Source organism: Mus pahari, chromosome 2, assembly GCF_900095145.1.
Source record: "Mus pahari chromosome 2, PAHARI_EIJ_v1.1, whole genome shotgun sequence".
Taxonomy (NCBI): Eukaryota; Metazoa; Chordata; class Mammalia; order Rodentia; family Muridae; genus Mus; species Mus pahari.
Window position 1 is genome coordinate 19,931,861 of NC_034591.1, and position 21,766 is coordinate 19,953,626.

The 21,766-nt window shown below is 38.0% G+C and overlaps 1 protein-coding gene across 12 annotated transcripts in view; it reads right to left on the reverse strand.

Annotated features, from left to right (window-relative positions):
* Kmt2c (lysine methyltransferase 2C) overlaps positions 1–21,766 on the reverse strand; it is a 230,490-nt gene that overhangs the window by 44,006 nt on the left and 164,718 nt on the right. For 8 of the 12 annotated variants that reach the window (XM_029534858.1, XM_029534859.1, XM_029534857.1 and 5 more), the window contains exons 28-37: positions 16,009–16,113; positions 15,550–15,597; positions 14,593–14,721; positions 14,388–14,420; positions 14,169–14,288; positions 9,200–9,332; positions 8,763–8,977; positions 7,298–7,371; positions 5,245–5,427; positions 231–2,123 (exon numbers count right to left, since the gene is read on the reverse strand). In XM_029534858.1, the coding sequence (XP_029390718.1) occupies positions 231–2,123; positions 5,245–5,427; positions 7,298–7,371; positions 8,763–8,977; positions 9,200–9,332; positions 14,169–14,288; positions 14,388–14,420; positions 14,593–14,721; positions 15,550–15,597; positions 16,009–16,113 (2,933 nt within the window). The remainder of the gene's footprint in view (positions 1–230; positions 2,124–5,244; positions 5,428–7,297; positions 7,372–8,762; positions 8,978–9,199; positions 9,333–14,168; positions 14,289–14,387; positions 14,421–14,592; positions 14,722–15,549; positions 15,598–16,008; positions 16,114–21,766) is intronic. The other 4 variants (XM_029534861.1, XM_029534862.1, XM_029534865.1 and 1 more) reach the window with 2 other exon arrangements.

Consider the following 21,766-nt stretch of genomic DNA (forward strand, 5'->3'; position numbering starts at 1 on the left):
GTAAGAGTTTTTATATTTAAAGATCTTCCAACAAATTCATGAAGAATAAAATTAGATCCAGGTTAAATCTAAGTGGTGTTAATTTTACCATACTCACTTTTTCCTTGTATTTAATAAACTCTACAGAATAACTTAAGAGAAACTTTAATGTATGTGTAAATTGCCATTTGACTTAATGAGGAGCGTCCACAGATAATATTTAAAATATCTGAAAACACTGCAGCATTTACCTGTCTCAGTTTCTCTGTGTCAGCTTGAGACATGTTTACAGTGTTCTGTGTATCGGTTCCTCCTGAGGTTGGCACGGGTCCAGGAAGCTGGGAGACACTGGAGAACTGCTGCCCTTGGGAGCTTACAGGAAGGTTTGAAGACGTGCTAAAGTTTCCCTCTGAGCCAGGAACTGGACGGTCAACAAGATCGTGGACAACTTGACTAGCTCCGAAAGACTCAGAATGAGGCCTGGGAGTCATTGGAGGCTGATCATACGGATCACGAACAGCAGATGAGGAAGCATGAGTGAATTTGTCTGTAAGACCAGGACCAGATGGCCTGGGAGTCTGGGAGCATGTATCAGGTGGCCTTATCAAAGGGCCAGGTAAACCTGGTACTCGGTTTTGTGCTGCTTGCAAAAAAGGATCCTGGTTTGGCATGAGGGCTGGTCTTGCACTGGAGGGCCTAGTGAAACCCTCTGAAGTCCTTGGCCTTGGTACTGCTGGTGGCTGAGAATAGGGAACAGAAATTCCAGGTCTTGGCGGCCCAAGATGATGAGTATATGGATCAGTGTGTCTCTGATTTGCCACAGGTGTAACAAACACGTCTGTCTGTGGAGAAGGCCTGGGGGTAGGTGGCTGCTGACTATATGGATCAATAGTGTTAGGCCGGGGAGTACCAGGAGGTTGGGAATAAGGATCTGGATTGGATCGAGCTGTTCCTGAGGTTTGGGAATAAGAATCTATAAGAGGGCGTGGAGTTCCTGGGGGTTGTGAATATGGGTCCTGAGATGCTGACCTTGATATGGTTCCAGGCTGAGGAAAAGCCCTTGAAGCATGAGTAAAAGATTCAGTCATTGCTGGGTGTGGAGTTAGGGGAGGCTGACTATATGGATCATTTGACTGACTATGAGAAAAATTATCTACTGGCCTTGGTGTCAAGGCAGGCCTTTCATAAGGGTCAACAGAGAGTCGTCTTGATGCCTGTGACACAGATCCATATGGATCCTGAGACGGAGGAGGGTGCAGTGGGGTCTTAAAAGGCCCATTACCCAGTGGGGTAGGTGTCAATGATGGTCCTGCATAGGGATCATGTAGCCGTTGCCTTTGAAAGGGATCTGTTCTAGGAGATTGTTTAGTAAAGTGATCACTGGTTCCAGTTGCTAGAGGACCTTTTGTACTTTGTTCTGAAATCACTGGGGACCTAGGAAGGCTAAAAGGTTTTGAAAACTGATCTGTCATCATGGGCCTAGGTGTATCTGGAGGCTTTGCATAGGGGTCACTGTTTGTCATGGAGGAAGCACATAAGTCTCTGGCTGGAGATGGCCTTGTGGCTGATGTTTCATTCATATGAATGGGCCTAGGTACTGAAGATAAAGGCACACAGTTTTCCACTGGTGTAACAGAATTTCTTCTTGGAAAACTATGTCCACCAGGAGGTGGTCTAGGAGTACCAACCATTTTTGCATAAGGATCCACTGGAGATGGTGGTCTGGAGTGGGATGATCCAGGTGAGAACATCTGTGGAGAAGGTGGCTGAGAATTCTGGGACTGAGAAAGACTTTCCTGAACAGGTATACGGGATGGGGTTGAAGGAGGGGGTGGAGGTTGTGGTTTGACAAACACACCATCTGAAGGTGTGGACGCAGGGGCACTAGGTAGGTGTTTGGAGAATAGGTCTTTATGGAATGTCTGTGCAGGAGACACATTCCCATTGCCAGCCTGAGGTGTCAAGGGACTCTGTGCTCCACTACTTGGAGTATCTGAACCAGGTGCTACTAGAAGGTGCTGAGAAGCAAGCTGCTGCTGTTGTTGCTGCTGTTGCTGCTGCTGCTGCTGCTGCTCATTCTTCACTTGTTCCAGCTTCTGTGTGGCTTCAATTTTAGCTTGTTGTTTACTTTTCTGACGCATTTGCTGTTAAGATAAGAAAAAAAGAACATAGATCACAGAAAGTTAATCAAGTGATATCAGTAGCTAGCAGATTGTCCTATTTATGCCTATAGAAGTATATTATGTATAATATTTCAGTAAGTATCTAAAGCCAATTTGAATATATACATTACCAAAAAGGGAAATCTATTTCAGCACTTATCAAGTTCTATTAAAAATACATTCTGAAATGATATAACTACCTCTCTTCCCCAAAAAATCAAAAATGCAATTTTAAAAGCAAATCATCCGAGATGAGATGAGACTGGATGTATTCACAGTAGTATGGCCGCAGACAAGAACAATGAGACAACAAAAGGAAATCAAATGGAAACAAATTAGGAAGGAAGAAGACAGTATCTCCAAAATCCCAGAAGAGAACTCTTGTACCTGATAAACAACTTTAGAAAAGTGGCAGGATATAAAATTAAATCAAATAAGTAGCCTTCGTTTATACCAATGATAAACAGGCTGAGAAAGAAATTAGAGAAATAACACCCTTCACAATAGCCACAAATAATATAAAATATCTTGGTGTAACTCTTACCAAGCAAGTGAAAGATCTGTATGACAACTTCAAATCCCTGAAGAAAGAAATCGAAGATGACCTCAGAAGATGGAAAGATCTCCCATGCTCATGGATTGGTAGGATTAACACAGTAAAAACGATCATCTTACCAAAAGCCACCTACAGATTCAATGCAAGCCCTATCAAAATTTAAACATAATTCTTCACAGACATGGAAAAACCAATACTCAACTTCATACGGAAAAAAAATCCAGGATAGTCAAAAAATTCTGAACAATAAAAGATCTTCTGGGGAGTCACCATCCCTGACCTCATCTGACCTCAAGCTGTACTATATAAAGCAACAATGACAGAGACACAGACAGGCCTATCAATGGAATCAAATGGAAAATCCAAAACTAAACCCACACACGTATGAACACTTTGATCTTTGACAAAGAAGTGGAAAACATACAGTGGGGAAAAAAAGCATCTATCTTCAATGAACAGTGTTAGTCTAAGCGGTGATTGGTATGTAGAAGAACAAAAAGGGATCCGTATTTATCACTCTGCACAAAGTTAAAGTCCAAGTGGGTCAAGGACCTCAACAAAAATTAGAAACACTGAATCTAATAGAAGAGAAAGTGGGAAAGAGCCTGGAATTCATTGGCACAGGGGGAAATTTCCTGTAGAGAATACCAATGGTTCAGGCTCTAAGATCAACAATTGATAAATAGGACCTCATGAAACTAAAAAGCTTCTTTAAGGCAAAGGACACTGTCAATAGAACAAATCTACCTACAGATTGGGAAAAAAATCTTCACTAACCCCACATCTGATAGAGGGCTAATATCCAAAATATATAAAGACGCTAACCTCCAAAAAAACCAAATAACCCAATTTAAAAGTGGGGGACAGAACAGAGAATTTACAACAGAAAAATCTTGAATGGCTGAGAAGCACTTAGAGAAATGTTCAAAGTCCTTAGTCATCAGAGCAATGCAAATCAAAACGACTTTGAGATTTCACTTCACACCAATCAGAATGGCTAAGATCAAAAGCTCAGGTGACAGCAAATGTAGATGAGGATATGGAGAATTCCTCCCATTGCTGGTGTGACTGCAAACTGGTACAACAACTCTGGAAATTAATCTGGAGCTTCCTCAGAAAATTGGAAATAGTTCTACCTGAAGACTCTGCTATATCAATCTTGGGCATATATCCAAAAGATACCCACCATACCACAGGGACACATGATCCACTATGTTTATGGTAGCCTTATTTGTAATAACCAGAAACTGGAAACAACCCAGATGTCCCTCAAACAAAGAATGGACACAGAAAATGTGGTTCATTTACACAATGGAATACTATTCAGCTATTAAAAACAAGGACATCATGAATTTTTCAGGCAAATGGATGGAACTAGAAAATATCACCCTGAATGAGGTAACCCAGATCCAAAAGGATATGTATGGTATATACTCACTGATAAGGGTATATTAGCCAGAAAGTACAGAATACCTAGGATACAACCCAAAGACCATAAGAAGTTTAACAAGCAGAAAGATACAAGTGAGGATGCTTTAATCCCATTTAGAAGAGGAAGAAAATAATCACAGAGGCAGAGGGAGGGAGGGACCTGTATGGAAGAGAGGAGGGGGAGTGGAAAGGGGGAACAGGATCAGGTATGATGGGTTGGGGCAAGTGTGGGTGTGGGGAGAAGAGAAGCCCAGAGGGCCAGGAGAATAAATGGAAATATACAGCCTCAGGAGGTTGGAGGTGGGTGGTTCCTCTAGAAAGTACCAGACCTGGGAGACACTTTCAGGATTCAATAGAGGTGACATTAGCCAAAATGCCCAACAATGGGGAGAGGGAACTCAAAGAGTCCACCTCCAGTAGACAGACAGAGCCTCAAGTGGAGGGACTGGGTTACAAACCTACAATAAAAATTTCTGACCCAGAATTGTCTAAATGGGACAAAAATGGAGAAGAGACGGAAGGAAAGATGGCACAATGACTGGTCAAACTTGGGATCTATTTCATGGGGGTTGGGTGGAGCACTAAGGCCTGACACTGATGCTATGATGTGCTTATAGCCTGGCATGGCTGTCCTCTGAGAGGGCTAACAAGCAGCTGACTGAGACAGATGCAGATACATACACTCAACCATTGGACTGAAGTCAGTGGCCCCTATGAATCAGGGGAAGGATTGAAGGAGCTGAAGGGGAGGGTGACCCCATAGGAAGACCAGAAGTCTCAACTAACCCAGACCCCAGGACCCCAGGGAGCTCCCAGACACTGAGGCACCACCAGGAAGCATGAGCTGGTCCAAGGCTCCTGGCACATATATAACAGAGGACTGCCTGGTCTGGCCTCAGTGGGAGAAGATGTGTCTAATCCTGGAGAGACTTGAGGCCCCAGGGAAGGAGGAGGTGACAGGGACTGGGGTTGGGGAGTAACCTCTTGGAGGCTAGGGGGAGGAGGAATGGAATGAGGAACTGTGAAAGGCAGGACTGGGGGCAGGCAACGGCTGAAATTTAAGAAAATAAAATGATAATAAATAAATAAATAAAAGATCATCCAAAATTCCAATACCTGTCTAAACTTCCATTCCTGTTCATGCTCTGATTCTCTCTGCTTTAAAGGATCTTTAAAAAGATCCGAATCGATGCGTGAGCTGGGATCGATGCTGTCTTGCTGTTGTTGCCTCTTCATAGAATCGTTTGACATCTGAACTTTATTAATGCGTAAAGCAGCCCTGTTATCTCTGGCTTTTTGCTTTAACAAAAAGAAAAATAAAATATGTCCTATTTTTAAGCTATAAAACTTATGTTAAATATTTGAAGCATCACTCTTGAAAACTTACAGTCTCTGCTAAAAAGGGACCTGGACAGTAACCAACCTTCTACACAGTGCATGCTATGAACAGGTAAAGACATTTCTATATATGTACTTGAATTACTGCAAGAAATCCCAGGAGAATAAAATATATTTTACTATAATTCAAACACATCATTAGAATATGGAAGAATTAGATGTCCCTCAATTTAAATATGAAAATAGCAAACTGATCCCCAAACTAAAACAGCTAGAAATCTGAAGCTTACCATCAAGGCAAATTAGAAAAAATATTACATCATTACAAAATTTAAGGTAAAACTATCCTTTAGCCTCACCCCCCATTAGCACCATTCAAAGTTATCACTATAGCTAGAAGTGATTGATGCATGGAAGGTCAGGTAAACAATAGCATTTTTCACAACAAAAAGGTTTTAATGTGACTTCAGATATGGGCACAGGGAAAAAATTCCTGAACAGAACACCAATGGCTTGTTCTGTAAAATCAAGAATTGACAAATGGGACCTCATAAAATTGCAAAGCTTCTGTAAGGCAAAAGACACTGTNAACAAGACAAAAAGGCCACCAACAGATTGGGAAAGGATTTTTACCAATCCTAAATCTGATAGAGGACTAATATCCAATATATACAAAGAGCTCAAGAAACTGGACTCCAGAAACTCAAAAAAACCCATTAAAAAATGGGGTACAGAGCTAAATAAAGAATTCTCAACTGAAGAATATCGAATGGTTGAGAAACACCTGAAAAAATGTTCAACATCCTTAGCCATCAGGGAAATGCAAATCAAAACAACCCTGAGATTCCATCTCACACCAGTCAGAATGGCTAAAATTAAAAATTCAGGTGACAGCAGATGCTGGCAAGGTTGTGGAGAAATAGGAATACTCCTCCATTGCTGGTGGGATTGCAAGCTTGTACAACCACTCTGGAAATCAGTCTGGCGGTTCCTCAGAAAATTGGACATAGTACTACCGGAGGATCCAGCAATACCTCTTCTGGGCATATACCCAGAAGATCTTCCAACTGGTAATAAGGACACATGCTCCACTTATTTATAATAGCCAGAAGCTGGAAAGAACCCAGATGTCCCTCAATAGAGGAATGGATATAGAAAACTGCTTGTGGACGTTGTACATCGTGGTGCGGAGCCTAGTGCGCACCACGATGTACAACGTCCACAAGCAGCACTGGGAAGAGAGGCCCCTTGGTCTTGCAAACTTTATATGACCCAGCACAAGGCAAGGCCTGGGCCAAGTAGTGGGAGTGGGTTGGTAGGGGAGCAGAGGTGGGGGGAGGGGTATAGGAAACTTTCAGGATAGCATTTGAAATGTAAATAAAGAAAATAAGAAAAAACTTCAGGTAAAGCAAAAGTGTTCAGTCTAGCTCCTTACAAGAAAATTATTCACTATCTGAATTATGAATTCTGTAATCATTTCAAACTATGGTGGTATTTCAGAAATCTTTAAAGGAAGTCTTAATTTCAAGATGTATAAAGATTTTCTTGTAAATCTCACATATATAAAAAGAAAACTAATCTCATCTTCAATAGCAGTACTATCTGCTAAGAGATAATACAATCTCAAGGTGAGATTAAAACCTTAAATACTCTGATCTGTTACATAGCTTTAAAAATGATATGTTCTTTAGTGAAATGAGTTATTTATATATCTTAAAGCTAACTGCTAGTTTTTTAAAAGTATTAACAAGTATTTTCTTTTCATTACCTAATAAAATTAAGTTTCAAATATTGTGCTTAAAGATCTAACACATAGGAATTATTTAAATACCACATATGGTGCTCTTTCCTGAGAGCTGGCTTTTCTCCACAACTTGGCAATTTGTTTCACTCGAGTGGTCCAATCTACAAAAGCCCAGAAGACACACTTTCAGAAAGATGGTTATGCAGAGTTGTAATAAAAACTACTTTTGAACAGCTTATCATCTTATTCAGATCATATTTTAAGACAAAACAGTTTGAATATCAATAATATGAAAATCAGAAATCTGAAATGACCTAAATTTCAAAATGTTTTTGAGTTCTGAATGAAATCACAACTGGTGATTCAGTCTTAATCTAAACAAGGCACAATCAAAACACTACAATGTGTAAGATATCTGATGAAACAAATGAAGATCTTGTTTGGCCTTGGATAACATGTCTAAGACAGTTCCATAATGGGGAATGGTGGTTAAGATCAGTGGCTGCTCTTCTAGAGCATCCAGGTATGGGCCCCAGCATCCACATGGAGGCTGATAACCATCTGTAACTATATTTCGATAGGCTCCAATGCCCTCTTTCAGCTTCTGTGTTAACCAGGCTTGGAAGGGAAGGGTTTGTGATCCCCCATGCCTAGCTGATGACTTCTAGAGAAAGGAGAGTCAATTTTCCTTAGGGTTATGACCCCTAGGAGGTACACCATGTTCCAGTGGATAGGTCCCACATCCAGATGATAGAGGCACCACAAACTGGACTCCATGGGTTGTTTTGTTTGTTAGAGGAGAAAATATTGGAAAGAAAAGGGGGTAAAGTCTGGGAAGGGTTATGAAGTGGAAAACTGGATAAATGTGATCAAAATACGTCATATACATGGAGAAAGCCTCAAAGAATTAATAAAATTTTCACTTAATTAAAAAAATACAAACCACTAACTACCTCGTAATTGAATACTGCTAGGATCTGGAAAACTGACAATCTCATTAATTAAAGAAGGTTTGGGTAAATCTTCAAATAAGCATAAGGCCTACAGCTACTAAGTACTGCAGGAATCTTTGCATCATGGGCTATCAGGTCAGATGAGCATGTGATGACAAAAAGACTTTCTAGTGAGCTGGGCATGGTGGCGCACACCTTCAATCACAGGACAGGAAGATCTTGAGGCCAGCCTGGTTTACAAAAGTGAGTTCCAGGAAAGCCAGGGCTACACAGAGAAACCCTGTCTCAAAAAACAAAACAAGGGGGCTGGTGAGATGGCTCAGTGGGTAAGAGCACCCGACTGCTCTTCCAAAGGTCCGGAGTTCAAATCCCAGCAACCACATGGTGGCTCATAACCATCCATAATAAGATCTGACGCCCTCTTCTCCAGTGTCTGAAGACAGCTACAGTGTAATTACATATAATAAATAAATAAATCTTTAAACAACAACAACAACAACAACAACACTTTCTAGTATAGATTTCAAAACAAAGGCATGGATGGCATTGAGGAGAAATTGAGTAAAATCGACAGGTATTTTAACATATCCATTACTAACCTGGGAATTCTTCCTTTAAATTGGGGAAATTGATATTTGTGTAGAGAACTGGTGCTACTGTTGCCATCTCACCAAGAGCCTCCTCTTTCTCCCACTTCAATGTGCTTCTCTGTGCATTTGACAAGGTGTCATTTTCTCCTTCCATACTTGGAGTTGTTGGTGCCCAGGAGCTGTTAGGATCACTTGCAATTGCATTAAATGCTGGACTTTTATCCCTGGAAAAATAACAAAACACTTTCACTTTATAAACAAAGTAACTTTCTATGCTCAAGTACTATTCTACTTAGGATTTGTTTCAAAACAGCTTTAAATATGCTTGATGTCCATAAGTAAAATTTGTAGTAAATATAACAAATACTAATATCATGCATAATAATTTAAAAGACTAAGACAGAACAAGGGGTAGTATAATTCGTTTCCATAGAAAGCTTAAATACCTGACATCAGTATAAGGGGATTGTGCTATAGCAGGGAAAGTCCCCAATCCACTTCCAGGAGGCAAAGAATTATGTGGAAGGTGAGGACTGGGTCCAATAAGGCCATTCATGAGTGGCATCCGGGAAAAAACATCTTAAAGAAGGAAAAGCAATCATTTATTTTTCAAAGTATTCATAAATGACAAGTGGCTCAAATATTTCTAAATAAAACCTTATAATACTATTTTAAAGTAATACTTTTTTCATTGATATACTATAAAATACAGATCAAAGGGTGATGTGGTTAGGTACAAAGCTTTAAAATATGGTCTCTAACAATCACACTTCACTAAATATAGTATATTATATAAATTATATAAACATTTTACAGTCCAACAGCTCTAAGTTTTAATTCCAAATCTGGAATTTGTTAGAAGAACTGATTCTAATTCAACTTGTAAAATGGAGGTATTCTTATATACAGTGATTAGAGTAATGTATATTTAGTTCTCAGGACATAAACTTCCTGGTAGGCAGTAACTATTAAGTACACATTTGTTACAAAAATAATGAATTATAGTTTTGTCCTCTTACTATCTGAATTTCCAGCTTCCAAAAACATTTTCAACTATTTCCAAATACTTTATCATCTTCTTTTTTATAACATTAAACAAATGAAAGATCTCCTTGTGAACTCCCCCATCAAGTATATCATTACTATGATCATCCACATCTACACTATTTAAAGTAAGCTGTCTTTTCCCAACATGGAAAGAGGTATGCAGGAGCTGGAGCTCATCTTCTAAAATGCAGATCCCAGGGACTGAAATCAGACAGGGCTTCAGTCACTTAGCTGTCTTATACACCTTTAAAGGTGCTTAAATGAGGGCTAGACAGATGGCTCAGTAGTTAAGAGCACTACCTGCTCTTGCCCATCACCCACGTCAGCTCACAACTATCCTTAACTCCAGCTCCAGGGGATGTGACACTCTCACACTAACATATATGCAGGCAAAACACCAACATACATAGATATTTAGACAGACAGACAGGCAGGCAGGCAGGCAGGCAGGTTTAGATGCCTTTCAAATAATTAGGATAAATAAAAGGTTGGTGGAAAAACATGCTCACCATTTTAAGTCCACCATGCTTGGTGCTTTTACTATGTGCTAAGTTCTGTTTTGTAAAGTCTTGCATGTATTAACTCTGTAGCTTCACAAAACCTCAAAGCAATTATTTAAGACAAATTATTTAAGTGTCCCTTGATTTAAGACAAAAAAAAAAAAAGTAGAAATGTAGAAAAGATTTTCAAGCTTACTCGAGTAAATGGGAAAGCTTCTCTCCTTTGCTACTTAAGTAATTTATTTTAGAGAGAGGTACTTGCCAGATAGTCCAGACTAGGTAGGGCAAAAAATAAAAAAATATAAGCCTGGTAGTAGTGGTGCACACCTTTGATACTCCAGCACACAGGAAGTAGAAGCAATTGGATCTCTGAATTTGAGGCCAGCCTGGTCTACAGAGCAAGTTCCAGTACAGCCAGGCTACACAGAGGAAACCCTGTCTCAACAAACAAAACAAACAAGCAAACAACAATAAAAACAAAACAGGGAAAAGACAGCAAGGAACATGTAATCACAGGCCTAATGTAAGTCAGATGGGTCAAGCACAGACTTACTTTTACTTCAGTAAATACCTCAGGATTCTATATTCAGCTAATATAATTCTTTAAGGAAAAAATCTCATAATTATAGTTCGTAACACTAGAAAAATAGCATGCACTCTTTTATCTATGGAGTTGACTAATTGCAACTGCCTATAAATCAGAATGAGGTGCGTGTTCCATTTCTACCAAAATAAAAGCCACGTCTGTCTGTCTGTCTGTCTGTCTGTCTGTCTGTCTGTCTGTCTCTCTCTCTCTCTCTCACACACACACACACACACACACACACACACACACACACACACAGAATGCTGGAAGGAGGAAAGTATCCCTTTGAATATGGTTTTAATGCATCCTCTGAGAAATCTTGACTAATATATTTGTTAATTAATTTCATTTTACTCTTTCTCTTCCATGCATTCAATAGATAACTATATTTTTCATGTATATATGTGTATAATTCTGTGTCGATGCATGTGTGCATATGCATGTGCATACACGTGTACATACAAAATGTGGAATCCAAAGTTGTCCAATTGCTCTATATTTTATTTATTGAATAAAGGTCTCTCCCTGAACCCAGAATAAACCAATTCTGCCTAGTTTAGACAACAGGCTTCCTCTGGTCCCTTGAACCCTGGCTTGCTCCACCTAGTTTTGCTTCCCAAGGGCTGAGAGTAAAGATGGGCCTGATGGCCCACCATACCATCTTAGCTATTATGTGGGGGCTGTCTGTCTAAACTTTGGTTCTTATACTTGTATGGCAACTACTTAATCCACTGGCCCATCCCTCTAGCCCCATTATTACAACTCTTATTTTCAAACTGATCTCCAATACTGACAACAGAATCCTACCCAAACATAACTTACCATATCATTTTATCATCATGTATCTTTCTTGGCTCGAAGCATGGGTAAAAAAAGGCTAACTTAACTGCCTCTGCCAGTATTCACAGATGTCCACAACCTAGCACTAATATCTAGTTCTACTTTGATCGTCATAGGCACTATCTACCAACCTCACCTCTTCACTGTCTGTTAGAAAAAAATGAAAGTTGTCATTCTTCAATATCTGTCAGATGATCACACTTTACCTTTAAATTAGAACTACTACGATTTCAAACATGAACACTGAAATCTAGCTGCTTTATGCAACTCTGCTTCAATTGTTCTTCTCTATAAGTCAATTATATTCTTAAAATCTGCACTCTTAACAGTACAAGCTATAGGCTCAGAAAGGTGTCCAACCTTTTGTTTTAAATTACCTAACAGTGCTCAGTTATCTTTTAAACCATCTCAAAACTTTTTCTAAAAATAAGATTGCACAAGAAGTTGTGTAATGCCCTAATAACCAAGATTTTCATGAATTAGTATATTTGTAGCTGATTTTCTCTCTAAAATATATACTTTCAACTATAAAATACATGAAGAAAATTTTTATATTGATCAGAAAAATACTGAAGAATTCTTAATCATTTAAAAAGCATGAAAAAACAATTGTGTGATGGTTCTCAACCTCCCTAATTCTGTGAGCCTCTAATACGTTGCTCATGTTGTGGTAACTCCCAACCACAAAATTATTTTCACTGCTACTTCATAACTGTAATTTTGCTACTGTATTATGAATCATAATGTAAATATTTTTAGAGATAGAGGTTTCCCAAAGGGGGTGGGGACCACAGGTTGAGAAATGGTAAATTAAAGCAAGAAACAGTTATTGCAAGTGTTTTACACAAATGTAAATTAACTGTTTATTATGGCAAACCTTAAGGTAGATTTGCGTTTAATATAAACTGATCAAAATTCAAGCATTTCCAGTATTTATGCTATGTAATTTTTGTGTAGAAAAAGAGGATAGTAAAGAGAATTTATTTGTAAATTTAAAAAGGGGTAAAAGTTTATAAAGATCATTGAATGAATTACACAATTCAGTACACTAAATCACTAACAAAGGACACACAGATGTTATCCTTTCTCATTATTAACAAATACATTTCTGTAGAATCCTAAACTCCTCTGTTGGGGAGTTGATATCTAGAGTGCTAAACCTCTCTTCCAAATACTCCTATAAATCTTATTTTTGATTATTGTACTTTAGCCTTCGAGAAAGGGAAAAAAACTGAAGTCTTGAACCTATGTTTTACTGCAAATTGTTACTAGTAGGGTAAAAGAAATTTGGCCAAACAAAACGAGCAAATTTCAAACAAACAAACAAACAAACAAACAACAACAACAAAACCAAAACAAAACATAGGAATTTAACAATGTGCAAAAGCCACTGCTTGACTCTGACCATAAGTCCCGTGGTGAGCAGGACTAGTGTTCAGTCTGAGGAGATCATGACCACCCCAGAAAGCATTTATACCTGTGCCACATATTACAAATGAAAGCACATGGGGTAAAGATAGGCACGCTTCATCTCTGAGCAAGTAATAGTAAAACTGAGTCCAGATGCATTGAGTGCAGTTGTTGGATGGAGGGCGTGGTCACCCTTGCGGATGAGCAGAATGAAAAGTGAGCTCTGGTGGGCCTGCGGTAAGAAGAGAGACCAGGCACCCTTACAATCTCTCAAGATGAATCATGTGAGTTAGCAAATTTCACAGAGTGTGACTAGAGTGATTTTTCAATCATTACAAAAGTGGTTTGTTTTTTTTTTTTTATACGTTTGTATATGTGGCTGTGGGGGAGGGGGCTGAAGCTGGGAGAGATATCAAATAGTAAAGAGCTTGAAGAACACAGAAACATGGGCCTGGAGGCAGTGAGGTTGAGAAGGCTGAGGGAATAAATAGTTACTGCTTGTTGACAATCCTTAGCATCTGAGTTAGATACCCAAGACAGAGTGATGAAAGGAATGAACCTACTCTTGCAAGTTGTCCTGTTTTCCAAATGTGCACTAGAACGTATGTGTCGAAACAGCTATAAACACACATAATATACATTTTAAAAAGTTAAGGGGACCTTGAAAATGGGCCGAAGTAAGATGGTTCAGTGGGTAGAAGCCCTTCTGGTCAAGCTGGACAGCCTAAGTGATTCTCTTAGAATCACATGGTAGCCTCGATTCCTGGACACTACCCTCTGACTTCCATGTGCATACCAGGGTGTAAATGCATAGCATATGCAAAAACAGTTTTGCTTGTGCACACACACTAGCTTGAGCACATATATCCTACACATTCACTAATAAGTAAATAAAGTTGGGCATTGTGGCATTCTCCAAAAAGTAGATAACTCTTGAGGAACACTGCATGAGACTGACCTTGTATGCACATTGTCACACACACCTGCAAATATACATACAAACAAAATCATGCTTAGAAAGTAATAGAATACCCTGATTGTGCATTGGCAATAGCTGTGGTGGAGGGGGAGGCTGTGGTAATGGAGCTGGCTGAGTAGTAGCAGGGCTAAGTACAGCAGTAAATAAGTCTTCAACATCCTTTCCTCCAAGCTCTGGGTAAAATAATCACAGAAATAACATGAAGATTATTAGGGTCATTCCAAGGGGAATGCCATTTTTTTATAAAGTAAAACAAGAGAATAAAAACATACCTGGAATTTTATATAACTTTCCAAGAATTGCTCCTAAAATAAAAGGAATATTAATAATTACCTATTATTATGACTTATAAAATAACATTTAATTAATAGAAAAATAATTAAAGCAAGTCCAAACATAAAATGGCATGCAAAAAGCTTTGAAAGTCATATTTACTCAAGTCTTTTAGAAAGCCTAGATGTAGGGTAAGTATTTTACCATCTGTGACCATTTTGTCTAGCTCGGGACTGAGGATCCCATCTAGCTGCTCTTCAGTTAGTGGCCGTGAACTCTGACTGACACCTGGCTGAGGTAATGAGGAGGCATCAGCAGCAGTGGGGCCGATATCTAAAAGAACAAGTTAAATAGATGCAAGGTGAGTCCAGAACATGCACAGCATGGACAATAGTGCCTATATAACATTAACACACAACACTGTAATGTAAATGAAGCCGGTACTTCTAAGATTCTGGTAGTACTTTCAATAGGCTATTACTAAATTTAGCTACAATGTATCTATAAGTTTATATGATACCCAAAGTTATCTTTTCATCAAAGTATATACATTTCATTTCCTTAAGAACAAAAGAACAAATCTAATTTAAACTCCTGTAAGAGGCCATTTCATGAACAACTTCTCTAACATGGAAAACAGCAGTATCATCATGCAACATGTGAAACAGGAATGGAGGTTTCAGTAAAAATTAATTCAAAGAGGTTCACACAGTATTAAAGCTTAATAATCTTTCAAAAATAATTTCAACTATAAATTATTTTTAAATATTTTATAGCTAAATTCTAAAAATATAAATTATGTTCTTCACCTTATAACATCTAATAATAGTAGCCTATTATCTACTTTTTCATATTTTCTTAATACCATTAGTCTTAAATTTTAGTCTGTTTTTATTTAATCTTATATTAGAAGCTATTATTCAGGTAATTTGTAAACTACTATACTATGTAATATGCAAGACTAAAACCATTCATTAAAATGATTAAGGAAGTCATCAAGAACACTATGCTTTAGCTGTACACAGAAGGGAAAGTCAAGTCTGGATTAGTGACACATTAGCACTACTAATAACCACGCATGCACCTCCAGCTGCTCCAGCTGAGACACTACTAACAAAGATCACTACTTCTACTCAGAGCCATCCACCGCTCAGTTCTTACCCAAAGGGAAGGGTGAGCTCCCAACCTGGAAAGTGCATAAATCAAGACCTACAAGACCCAAACCAAATAAAATGGTTGATTACCACAGAAGTGGGAAGGAAGGAAAAACACACAAAAAGAGAAAGTGCAGCAAGACCTTTAAGGCAACATGCCTTAAATCTGATGCAATTGGAAAGGTGACAGAAATGAGCCAACTTGCTATGTCCCCTCCTCAAGCCAGACACTCAATGAAGGTCAATACTGGCTTCTTTGACAGTCCACAATAAATAAATAAATAAATAAATAAATAAATAAATAAATAAATAAATGAATGAATGAATGAATGAATGAATGAATGAATAAAAATAAACCAAAACACCAAACCCACTTCTGTTACTAGAAAAAAAATAAACGTGTTCCACATCCATTCACCTTCGCGAATCACAGAACAGAAATCAGGCAAACAGTATTCATGTATACCTGAATGATCAACTGATTTTGCAAGATCATCTGAGATTATTCCAAGAATGTCATCATCTGTGTTTAAGACTTCAGAAATATCAGCTAATGGGTCATCAGCAGTACCTAAATATAGTAAGTATATAAAAATTAAGTATTTTCCTAGACACAAAATTCTAAAATGTCCTAAGCATCTAGACTACAGCAGCAGCTGAGGCATGTGGCACTGGTACAATCAAGACCATAATGACTTGAAAGAATTAAAAGCAAAGGTACTTATATTTTGATTAACAAAACATTAAAAATTCAGAATTTGTTTTCAAGACTGATGTATTTTGACAAAATAAAATTAAAAATGAAGTGACAACTAAGAATGATATCTAGAAAAAAACAGGACAAATTAAAAACATGAAAAACAAGCAGTATTTTGAAATTTCTCGTAACACACAAGCCAGTTTCTTCACTAATACTAATTCTTTTCCTGTTTGTTTGAATATTCATTACTAGTTGACTAAAAGACTGTCTTAATACCAAAGAACTGAGTCTATTGACATTGTCCAAGCCACTGGAACAAGATGGAACTGTTAACAAATGACCTGTGTGTACTCTCAGGGCTCACTTTCTCACAAATAACATTGAAGTAGGAATAAATCAGGCCCTGAGGAACCTATTTGAAAAATAGGCAGAAAAAAAAATTTTCAGAAATGACTGGCCACAAATAGATTTTGTTATAGTCCATTTTTGCAGTCTTCACTTAATTTGTTAACATGCAAAATTATGGTTTTCACTGTAACATTTTCATGTATGTGTATTATGCTTTGCACACATTAAAAATGTATTATGTGCTCATGTCACTGCCCTACCAGCTAGCTGGTAGTTTCTGTCCCCATCTTCTCCCTTATGCTGTCTATGTACATGCATCATACAGACACAAGTGTATGAGCAATATTCAATCTAGTTCCACAAGAGAAAACACAATGTATTTGTTATCTCCCCTTAGTTTTAGACTCCTTTCAGCCCTGTATAAACCCCACCTACTTTCCTGTCATATACATGCATGCATTGTCTAAATGAAAATGCTGGATTGAGAAACAGAAGTGAAATTTGTTTTTCACTCTCTAGAGTTATTTTGCTTAATATGATTTCCAGTTTCATTTATTCTCCATTATATGTATTTGAATGCATGCCTGCATCTCTTTTATGTTTTCTTTATACTGTTAGCATCTGTTGATGGACATCAGCCTACTTCTGCATCTCTTGTATTATGAGGTTGCATTAACATAAATGTGCAAGTCTTTCCGTGGTAAGCTGACTTCAGTTCTTTCTGGTATACACTAAGTAGAAGCATAGTTGGATCCTATACTGGTTTTGAGTTTCTGCACAAACCTCCATGCTGACTTCCATAGTAGTTCCCATAGGACTAGTTCCCATTTCTGCCAGCAGTCTCTAGTTCCACTTCTTCTGTCTCCTCGTCAAACACAGTCATTCTGACTAAAAACAGGTGGAATCTCAGCATACATCAATCTGCACTTCTGGCCCTACCTCTCTGGTCCTTTTGCTGTCCTGGAACTTCTATATAAACCAGTCTGCCCTTGAATTCACAGAGACCTGCTTGTGTCTACATCCTCTAGTGCTTGATTAAATAGCTGTGCCAACATACTCAGCTAATTTGCATTTTATAGATGGATAAGGATGTTGAACATTTTTCATGTAGTTACTGATCACTGATATTTTCTAGTTTGGAAACTAAGTCATTTCCCTGTTGATTGACTAATGGGATTTTTGGGGGTAGGGTGGGGTTATTTTTTAGCGTTTAGTTCTTTATGGAGTCTATATGTTAATTCCATCAGATACACATCTGACACCGATTTTCTCTAACTCTACTGACTATTTCCTCAATCTACTGGGTGTTTCCTATTCTGTGAAGATCCATTTTTATTTCATGCAGTACTATTTGTCGTATATGGATTTTCTGTGTTATTAGTGTCATTTTTCAAAAACTTCCTTGTTTATGCCTCTATAAAGTATCTTCCTAGTAGCAGACCATTTCAAGTCATACAGTAAGTTGTTTGATCTACTTTTAATTGGTTTATCTACAGTAAGTTAGAAATTGAGTTTCATTTTCTACACACAAATATGCAGATTCCCAGCATTATTTGTTGAAGATGTTTTCTTCCACATTGTTTTTTGGAAAATTGTCACAACTCAGGTAATTGTATTTGAAGGGGTTGTCTGGATGCTGTATTCCATTCTGCTGTTGTGTGTGACTAAGTTTTGTGCCAAGATCTTATGTCTGTTACTCTGGCTCCACAGACCTGGATCTAGGTAGCTGCACGTCAGCACTGCTGTGTCTGCTGTGTTGACTGCGCTGCTGATTCGGAGGCTTTGTGCTTTTAGCTGATTTCCTTCCTATTCTTTGAAGAACAGTCCTGGGACTTATATTAAACAATGCAAAGGTCTACAGACTTTTGGGAGTTAAGGATATTTTCACAATATTAATTCTGTTCATCTATGAACATAAGATATCTTCCCCTTTACTGGTGTCTCCTCCAGTGTCCTTACTAGGCTGGTACCTGTGTAGTTTTGTTTTAATTTACTGTAATCAGGACTAGATACCTGACTTAATTCTCAGAAAATTTCTTATTAGTAAATAGAAAAGCAACTGATTGTTGTGTGTAGATTTTGTTTTCTGATTCTTTGCTTAACGTATCAAATCTAAAGCCTTTTAGTAAACGATTTAATTAACAATGAATAACATTAGATTGTTTATCTTTGTTTCTCTACTTAACATTTCAAGCATTATATTGAATAAAACATGGAGACAGCATGTATTCTTCTTACCTGCTTCTGACTTCAGCAAATCTAGTATGTTTACTAGAGTTTTCCTATTAAAACCTTGTAATGTTGAGGTTTGTTCCATGTTTAGTATCTTCATGATTAAGGAATCATAAAGAGATTTGCTTTCTATGATATGTTTAAGTTGTCAATGTTCTATTGATTTGGGAGGTGGTGGTGCATACCTTTAACGCCAAAACTTGGGAGGCAGAAGCAGGAGAATCTCTTTGAGTTTGAGGCCAGCCTGGTCTACAAAGTGAGTTACAGGACATCCAGAATTACATAGAGAAACCCTCTCTTGAAAACCAATGCCACCACAAAAACTCCACTTTTATCATCACTAATCTGGTTGGTTACTTTGGATCGTCCACCTCTTATTTCTGATTAATTTGGTTAAGTCTGTCTGTGCTCTCTCTCTTTAAAAAATTACATTTAGCATAAGGAAAGAGGGGAGCATGGACATGTCTCAGTCTGTGTGAGGAGATCAGAGGGAAGCTTGCAGAAATTGGATCTCTCCACTAACAATATGGCGCTTAGGAATCAAACTAGAGTTACCAGCTTAGCAACAAGCAGAGGTAAGAGAATCTCTAGAGCTGGAGGCCAGTAGTTATGGATCAGCCAGAGCTACATACTGAAATTCAAAACAAAATAAAGCCATCTATATTTAGGGTTACTATTGAGAGGAGTTTGCTAATTCAAGTAATTTTGCCAACTATTTTCCTGACTAGTCCCATTGTTGGTTCTTACTTATTATTTTTCCATTATTTAGAGACCTTAAGACAAAGGACAAAGACCTAAATAAAACAAAGACAGTGAAGGAACATGGAAATCTGCTATAAAGATTGTGGGCAGTGAGTACTTGCTGATATAGAAATGCATGAAGGAATGAAGGTAGCAGATACTGCAAGCCTGGGCAGTTCTGAAAACCATGGTGAAGATTAAGCTGTGAAGGCTCAGGGGAAGTACAGGGATACTGAAAAATATAAGCAAAACAACTGGAAGGGAAAGTCTGCGGACCGTGAGCAGTGTGAATGAGAGGTAATACAAGTCACCACTGCATGGTAGAAAAGGTGAAGTAGTTCAAGTTGACTTCAGGGGTCAACAGATGGATAAGTGGGAAATGTGAAAAATGAAAAGAGGATTGATTATTCTAAGAATTTTTAATCTAACCAAGTAGTAAAACAGTGGAACTCTTAGTAAGGTTTTCTCTCTAATTACCTTAGCAACTCAGCTAAAGACATCTAAAAATGTTAAGCTTTCAAGTTTAATTTAACAAAGGCAAAATATTTTTCATAGCATAAAAAAATAACAATTTAGGAGCTAGATTGATGGCTCAGTGATTAAGAGCTTTATTTTTCACTTTCAAGGGACCCATGTACAGTTCCTAGTACCCACATGGCGGGTAACAACCAACTTATTAACTCCAGTTCCAGAAGATTCAATGGCCTCTTTTGGCCTCTGTGAGCAGTACATACATGTGGTGAACAAAACATACAAGCAGGCAAAATATCTACACACATAAAAGTAAATAAATCTTTAAAATATCTACACACATATATAGAAGTACATACATATACACACACACACAATTCATAGGGCTGGGAGATGATTAAGAACACTTGACTCTTATACTGGTCTAAAGCTTGCTAAGTAAGATAGGTGGCTGCCAACAAGCCCTGGGGGTTGGTTTGGGGTGGCGTGTCTTCCTATCTCCACCTTCCCATGCTGGGATTACAAGCATCTATACCCATACCAAATTCTTTGACATGGGTTCTAGAATCAAAATCAGGGCCTTTAGCTTATAGGACAATACTTACTGAATAAGCTCTTTTGTTTGTTTTAAAGTAATGAAACTCTACTTTATAAAATTATATCATAAATTTTTAAAAGTCCATTCCTAGGACCAGAGAGATGGTTCAGCAGGTAAAAACACTGGCTGCTGCTCTTCAAAGGGACCAGGTTCAATTCCTAGCATCCAAGTGAAAGCTCACATGCATTTCAGTCTCGGGGGATTTGTGCTCTCTTCTGGCCTCCATAGGCATCACTTGCAAACACAATACACAGTTCAGGCAAAACATCCAAACACATAAAATAAAAATAACATTTTGTTTTTTTACAAGAAAAGTGCATCCTTGTCTGATAGCTGAATAGGCTACATGAAATAAAATATTCAAAAAGGCAAATATTCATATAAAGGCAAAAAGTAGCTTAACTGAAAAGAAAATACATTTATACTTCGAAATGAGTGCTATTCTCATTTTCTAAGTTCTGCTTTACTGAAAATTATCACATCTTGAGAGATTTTGTGGAAAAAACACTTGCATCAAAATCTGCCATCACCTTATCAGACAGTTATCCTTACAAAATGCAAGTGCAAGTCACTTCGATTTAACTCTTTAAGTCATGTGTCATAATACTTATAAAATATACTTTGAAATACTCAGCTATTATACAATGCTAAAAACATATGAAGTGAGTACTTAAAACAACATATTTTTTGTTTGAAGTTGGTAAGAACGCTGTATCTTTCCATACTTCTTTATCAATGATGATGTAGAATTGTTGTTTGTGTGCCTATGAGAAGGTAAGATTGCCTGTCAAATAAAAAGTAAAAGTTTGCACAGGTTGTCCTACGGTATCTAGGACAGCCCTAGAGACACAAAGCTCTTTTGGTACTCAAGTCCATGAAATCAGCACTTGAATTTCCGGATGTAAAAGTTACAGCACAAGAAAGTTAGCTGTGTTTCATGACTGGACAATGCTGGGTGAAAAAAGCTTTAACCTAATACCTAAAGCCATTATTCAGTACACTTTTATTTAAGACTTCTTTCTGAAAAGAGTGTATAAAATTAAAGATCAAAGCGCCAGGCATGGTGGCACACACCTTTAATCCCAGCACTTGGGAGGCAGAGGCAGGTGGATTTCTGAGTTCGAGGCCAGCCTG